This window comes from Triticum aestivum, chromosome 7D, assembly GCF_018294505.1.
Source record: "Triticum aestivum cultivar Chinese Spring chromosome 7D, IWGSC CS RefSeq v2.1, whole genome shotgun sequence".
Classification (NCBI taxonomy): Eukaryota; Viridiplantae; Streptophyta; class Magnoliopsida; order Poales; family Poaceae; genus Triticum; species Triticum aestivum.
The window spans coordinates 590,689,022-590,696,456 of NC_057814.1; the positions used below are offsets into that span (position 1 = coordinate 590,689,022).

At 48.1% G+C, this 7,435-nt stretch overlaps 1 protein-coding gene across 1 annotated transcript; it reads right to left on the minus strand.

The window, feature by feature from the left end:
• Nucleotides 1-6,213: 6,213 nt before the first annotated feature.
• On the minus strand, nucleotides 6,214-6,861 carry LOC123165307 (histone H2B.3-like). The gene has a single exon (XM_044582935.1). It carries the CDS (start codon nucleotides 6,770-6,772, stop codon nucleotides 6,356-6,358), a length of 417 nt encoding a protein of 138 aa, XP_044438870.1. The 5' UTR covers nucleotides 6,773-6,861; the 3' UTR covers nucleotides 6,214-6,355.
• Nucleotides 6,862-7,435: the final 574 nt, after the last annotated feature.

A 7,435-nucleotide genomic window follows, 5' to 3' on the forward strand; every position in this document is an offset into this window, starting at 1 on the left:
GTATTCTGCGTGTGCAAAACTGGCTTGCACCCGTTGTATGTGAACGTAGAGCTTATCACACCCGATCATCACGTGGTGTCTCGGCACGATGAACTTTCGCAACGGTGCATACTCAGGGAGAACACTTGTACCTTGAAATTTAGTGAGAGATAATGCTACCGTCGAACTAAGAAAAATAAGATGCATAAAGGATAAACATCACATGCAATCAATATAAGTGATATGATATGGCCATCATCATCTTGTGCCTTTGATCACCATCTCCAAAGCACCGTCATGATCACCATCGTCACCGGCGCGACACCTTGATCTCCATCGTAGCATCGTTGTCATCTCGCCAACTATTGCTTCTATGACTATCGCTATCGCTTAGTGATAAAGTAAAGCAATTACATGGCGATTGCATATCATACAATAAAAAGCGACAACCATATGGCTCCTGCCAGTTGCCGATAACTCCGTTACAAAACATGATCATCTCATACAATGAAATTTAGCATTATGTCTTGACCATATCACATCACAACATGCCCTGCAAAAACAAGTTACACGTCCTCTACCTTGTTGTTGCAAGTTTTACGTGGCTGCTACGGGCTGAGCAAGAACCGTTCTTACCTACACATCAAAACCACAACGATTTTTCGTCAAGTATGTGTTGTTTTAACCTTCAACAGGGACCGGGTGTAGCCACACTCGATTCAACTAAAGTTGGAGAAACTGACACCCGCCAGCCACCTGTGTGTGAAGCACGTCGGTAGAACCAGTCTCGCGTAAGCGTACGCGTAATGTCGGTCCGGGCCGCTTCATCCAACAATAACGCCGAATCAAAGTATGACATGCTGGTAAGCAGTATGACTATTATCGCCCACAACTCACTTGTGTTCTACTCGTGCATATAACATCTACGCATAAACCTGGATCGGATGCCACTGTTGGGTAACGTAGTAATTTCAAAAAAATTCCTACGCACACGCAAGATCATGGTGATGCATAGAAACGAGAGGGGAGAGAGTTGTCTACGTACCCTCGTAGACCGTAAGCGGAAGCGTTATGACAACGCGGTTGATGTAGTCGTACGTCTTCACGATCGACCGATCCTAGCACCGAAGGTACGGCACCTCCGCGGTCTGCACACGTTCGTCTCGGCGACGTCCCACGAACTCACGATCCAGCAGAGTGTCGAGGGAGAGCTTCGTCAGCACGACGGCGTGATGACGGTGATGATAAAGCTACCGGCGCAGGGCTTCGCCTAAGCACTACGACGATACGACCGAGGTGGATTATGGTGGAGGGGGGCACCGCACAAGGCTAAGAGATCAATGATCAACTTGTGTGTCTATGGGGTGCCCCCTTCCCCCGTATATAAAGGAGTGGAGGAGGGGGAGGGCCGGCCCTCTACTATGGCGCGCCCTGGGGAGTCTTACTCCCACCGGGAGTAGGATTCCCCCCTTCCAAGTAGTAGGAGTAGGAGAGAAGGAAGGGGAGGAGAGAGGGAAGGAAAGGGGGGCCGGCCCCCCACCCAATTCGGATTGGGCTAGGGGCGCGCCCTCCGCCTTTTCCCTTCCTCTCCTCTATTCCACTAAGGCCCAATAAGGCCCATATACTCCCCGGGGGGTTCCGGTAACCTCCCGGTACTCCGGTAAATGCCCGAACTCATCCGGAACCATTCCGATGTCCAAATATAGGCTTCCAATATATCGGTCTTTACGTCTCGACCATTTCGAGACTCCTCGTCATGTCCGTGATCATATCCGGGACTCCGAACCACCTTCGGTACATCAAAACACATAAACTCATAATACCGATCGTCACCGAACGTTAAGCGTGCGGACCCTACGGGTTCGAGAACTATGTAGACATGACCGAGACTCATCTCCGGTTAATAACCAATAGCGAAACCTGGATGCCCATATCGGTTCCTACATATTCTACGAAGATCTTTATCGGTCAAACCGCATAACAACATACGTTGTTCCCTTTGTCATCGGTATGTTACTTGCTCAAGATTCGATCGTCGGTATCTCAATACCTAGTTCAATCTCGTTACCGGCAAGTCTCTTTACTCGTTCCGTAATGCATCATCCCGCAACTAACTCATTAGTTACATTGCTTGCAAGGCTTATAGTGATGTGCATTACCGAGAGGGCCTAGAGATACCTCTCCGACAATCGAAGTGACAAATCCTAACCTCGATCTATGCCAACTCAACAAGTACCATCGGAGACACCTATAGAGCACCTTTATAATCACCCAGTTACGTTGTGACGTTTGGTAGCACACAAAGTGTTCCTCCGGTATTCGGGAGTTGCATAATCTCATAGTCATAGGAACATGTATAAGTCATGAAGAAAGCAATAGCAATATACTAAACGATCAAGTGCTAAGCTAACGGAATGGGTCAAGTCAATCACATCATTCTCTAATGATGTGATCACGTTAATCAAATGACAACTCATGTCTATGGTTAGGAAACATAACCATCTTTGATTCAACGAGCTAGTCAAGTAGAGGCATACTAATGACACTCTGCTTGTCTATGTATTCACACATGTACTAAGTTTCCGGTTAATACAATTCTAGCATGAATAATAATCATTTATCATGATATAAGGAAATATAAATAACAACTTTATTATTGCCTCTAGGGCGTATTTCCTTCAGATGGGTGCTCAGATCTTAAAGAAGTTAGTAGTTTGCGTCAACATCTAATGATACTTGTGGTGTTTTTACGCATAAGATTACTCTGATTCGTTGTAGCGGTGCCATGGAGGTGGAGCCAAAGAAGCATGTGTCCTTGCGGACCTGATTATACAGTTCTGGTGGATTCATGTGTCGTGTTGCTTTTTTTAATCCTTTGTGGAGTTGGAAACTTTCCTCGACGTTATGGTGAATATTTTATGGTTCGACAACCTGCACTTCTAGGGGTCCATCCCTGGCCCAAGTATGTTCATCGTTCATGTCTTTCCATATTTTTGGATGGGCGACTCAAGGGCCTTTTAGAAGTCTTTGTCAGTAATTAAACTCGTGTAGGTGAACTAATGACAGTAACGTTGCTCTAGTCCAATTGTAGTTCACTAAAGTCTTGGGAGATTTTTGTCTTGCAAAGAGTGATACTACAAAGAAGATGTCTCCAGAAGATATCATTGTAATTGTTAGTTGTAGGAGTTACTCTGTAATATCTTATCAAACAAACCATTATTATAGATTAGATCTAGATTCCCCTCAGCTTGGTGGTGTTGGTCCACAAGTTGTAAGGGGTTGCTACTTTGGTACGCATGGATACCTTGGAGGCGTCGAAGAACTTTGCAAGGGAAAACTCCCGCGGGTGGGAGGTATAACCTATCTGCGGGAGTCAGAGGACTTCATCGACATCAAAGCTGACGGATCGTCGAGGGTATGATCTCATTACATGCACCTCGATAGTGATCTTGGTTGGTTCGTGCATGGTAAAAAGATGTGTGCCACGTTCCCCTACATTGTTAACCATCTCAAGCAATCATTTCTCTCTTTCTACACCCAAGCAAACTTTGATGTATTTGAGGAAAAGAAAGAGGGCCCTAGATTTGTCACTAAACTAATCTTGAATCCCCCTTGAGTAGTCGTCAACATGGCATGATATAACCATGCCATCCTATCCAAGGGTTTTGAGGTTCTTACCGCTATTGATGTAGTGGAGGAGCAAGTCGTCACCTCTTCATCGTCAAGGAAGAGATTGACACCACGTTCATCGGTACCGTAGATGAAGGATCATGGTAACGTGGTGGTGGTGTTGGAGGGAAGCGACCAAATGGGGAAGTGTGGTTGAAAGAGAGAGTGGATGGAGTAGGGTGGAGAGTGAGAGGAAGGGGTGATGGAACAAATGTTGATTGTTCATGAAGGAATGCAGCATCTCACGCCTTCTCCTGTGTGCCTTGCATCGATTATTTTGTGCTCCTAGTGGGACTGGATCACTTCAAATGGCTGAATCAAGAGTTTCTCTTGAGCATGGTTGAACGCTGCTTTAAGCAATAGTGAGCAACGACAATTCTCGTCACACAGAGGTGTGATGTCCTTTTTTCTTGATAAATGGTGCATTTTGTTGACTCAAAATGAAGCATCAAGAGATTATAAACACAATGGGCACACATCCGGCATCTGCGTAACTAAGATACACACACTCAACACCAACGTGTACACATAAAAAAACACCGACAAATAGCAAAGTCATATAAAACCAAAGCTATGCGTAGGCGAGGAAAAAACCTAAACTGATGAAATCCGTGATTGACAAACTACAATAATGACCTTATCCGCACCAACCATCTCATGACAATACAAGGACGATGATGTTCTTCAACAGTAAACCCTTCAGGACGGGTGCGACGCTCAAGCACCACCGTCACCGGATCTAACCACCAAAGGCCAGATTCTAGATTTACACCCTGAGAGTCAGTTCAAGCATATCCGATCAATGCCTTCAACAAGGTAACAACGCAAAAATATCATCATTTCCAGGTATACCACCTCGGGTTAGACCGAGATTTTCACCCCAGAGCTCGAGACCGGGTGCTCGAGTGGCACCACATCAAAGTCACTCAAATGTCGTCACCACCACTTTTTTGCTATCCCAGCAGCTACATGGGATTTTTGACCGCCGTCGCTGCACAACCATAACCCTCTACGTCAAGCCGCCGTTCGTAGATTGCATCTCATCGTCGAAGACAACCACCGGATCTGAAGAGAAAACCCTCACGATGACCTTTCGGTGGCCACCGCAATCGCAGTGAGGCCTCCGCTCTAGTCTGGAGCACCAGTCGGACCAACACCGACGGCGGAGCACAGCAACGCTGACTGCCACTTCGCCGAAAAGGGCTACGCCAATGCCCGTCGGCCCACAGGCCGACATGGCCAGATCTAGAGCACAAAAGGCAGATCCCCATCGCTAATGCGCGCCCATGCTAAGTGCGGCCGCCGCTAGACAAGAGTGCACCAGCCACCAAAATCACGCCACGCCTCCCGACCGAAGCACTACGCGTGGCTCGAGCACGCCCACTGTCACGCCTCAACCATGCCTTCATGCCGCCGCCTCGCAACCTTGCCTCCGAGGAAGCCCTCGATCGCGCTGCCGTCGGGCAGAAGACAAAGGCCCCGCCGCCGCCGTCCTTGGTGGTCCGTCGTTGATGAATACGAGAAGAGCCGCGACTCAATCTTGTAGATTTGCAGTGGTTGGGCCCCATACCCAGGTTGTGTTAAGGTGGCAGGAATAAGGCGTTGGGCAAAAGTTTTGATCCACGAGGGCGTCCTTCCTCCTCGTGTTGTGCGTTTTTTCTTCTTTCTATTTTCTTGTTTATGATATATTACCTCCGTTCCAAATTATTTATCTTAAAAAAAATTAGATACGGATGTACCTAAACTAACAGTAAAACGTGTAGTAATTTGGGACGGAGAGTGGTTTTCATCATTGTTTTTTTCCTATATATAAACCGGGCCATATTTTATTCCCGCTGTTTCTATCTATATACCATACGCAAGACTACCTTGCCCTTTGACGAGGTTCCCTGAAGAAAAAAAACACTGCAATTGGAACACAAAGACAAATCCAACAGCCCAAGACATTCCTGAAACAACCAAGCATGATTTGACGAGGTTCTATCTATTCCCGTTGTTTCATCATCCTTTGACGAGGTTCCCTGAAGAAAAAGAACACTGCAATTTGACGAGGTTCCCTGTAGTAAGGATTGAGCATGATAAGGCAGGCATGAAACAGATCAAAGCAGCACCGTTACTATTTCCTCCAGATCCTGAAACATTGAGAGTCCCCACAAATTACAAGATGGTGTATTGGCACTCGTCAGACGTAGATTGAGGAGGTGAACCTAGATTTATGCCTGAAGAAATCGACACTCGTCAGACGCAGTCTCACCTCCGCCTCGAACCCCAGCCGCCGCGCCATCACCCTGTACATGTACTCTCTGCCAGAGCCTCCCCTCCAAACGGCCACTAGCCTCGTTAACCCATAGTTGAAAAGTGAAATTCAGAACTGGAACACAGAATCATCCATGCAAATTCAGAGCCGTTGTCTGCAGAGATTTACAGACGGCCATACTCCCAAATCAGAACAAAAGATTCATAACAGAGCAAACAAGAGTAAAGTAACACAAACAGGATTAGCAAGAACTCTCTCAAGAAAAGGAGGAATCATGGTCAGAACTGAACATGATAGACAGCCATTAGTAGACAGAATAAATCAGCACTGTTACTATTTCTCCAGATGATGAAACCATGTGTGTTCCCACACAACTTATAAGATGACATGGTACGAACAGCTACCTACAGAGCAAACATCGATCCACCTGGACAACAGGGAACATACTATCTAAGCGGAGGTGAACTTGGTGACAGCCTTGGTGCCCTCAGAGACGGCGTGCTTGGCGAGCTCGCCGGGGAGGACGAGGCGGACGGAGGTCTGGATCTCCCTGGACGTGATGGTGGGCTTCTTGTTGTAGCGGGCGAGCTTGGCGGACTCGCCGGCGAGCTTCTCAAAGATGTCGTTGATGAAGGAGTTCATGATGGACATGGCCTTGGAGGAGATGCCGATGTCGGGGTGCACCTGCTTCAGCACCTTGAAGATGTAGATCTTGTACGTCTCCACGCTCTTCTTCGACTTCTTCTTGCCCTTCTTCTCGCCGCCCTCCTTGGACGCCGGCGGCCGCTTCTCGGCCTTGGTCTTCTTCGCCGCCGTCGTCTTCTCGGCCTTCTCCGCCACCGGCTTCTTCTCCGCCTTGGGGGCCATGGATGCCGCTGCTGCTTCTTGCGTCGACGGGGAGAGGTGTGGTGGTGTTTTCGCTGGGAAGGTGGGAGGGCTGGTGAGGAATCGGCGGCGAGGGCGCGGAGGATTTATAGGAGGGAGGAGGTGGGGTGGACTGGTGCGTGCCACGGATTGGTGGGCGTCAAGTGATTGGGTTTGATCTCAGACGTTCGCTGCTCTGTGCAATGGACGACCCAGATGCGTCTCGGCGCGGATCGATGACGTGGCGGAAAGGTGGGCCAGGGGAGCAGACGGGTTTCGGCCCACGCGCGTGTATGTACCGATTGGACTTTCTCCGTGGCGGGAATCTTGAGTTCTATTTTTTTCCATCGACATTTTGCTCTTTTTTGCGGGGAAATGCTTTGTACATGCATAGTACGTGCGTCTTTCTGCGCCGTTTATCTATGTTGGTCATTAATTGGTGAAGAATTTATTCAACGGAATAAGTCAAATAGTTAGATCATTTAGAATTGTGGTTGTTCGTACCACGGAGTGTAGGGAGTGAAGAAGCGCACGGATGTCCTCCACGGCACCACCTCGAATTTGCACTGCCCTCGGATGGAAGAGGAGTGGTGCGTAGAAGAGTTTTTGAGCTGGAGGGAGGGATGTGGTTGGAGAGGTAGGGGCGGGCGGAGGAGTTCGACCGGG

What these genes read in the sequence shown, in the direction of transcription:
- LOC123165307 (XM_044582935.1), bottom strand. Translation starts at nt 6,772, where the DNA reads ATGGCCCCCAAGGCGGAGAAGAAGCCGGTGGCGGAGAAGGCCGAGAAG.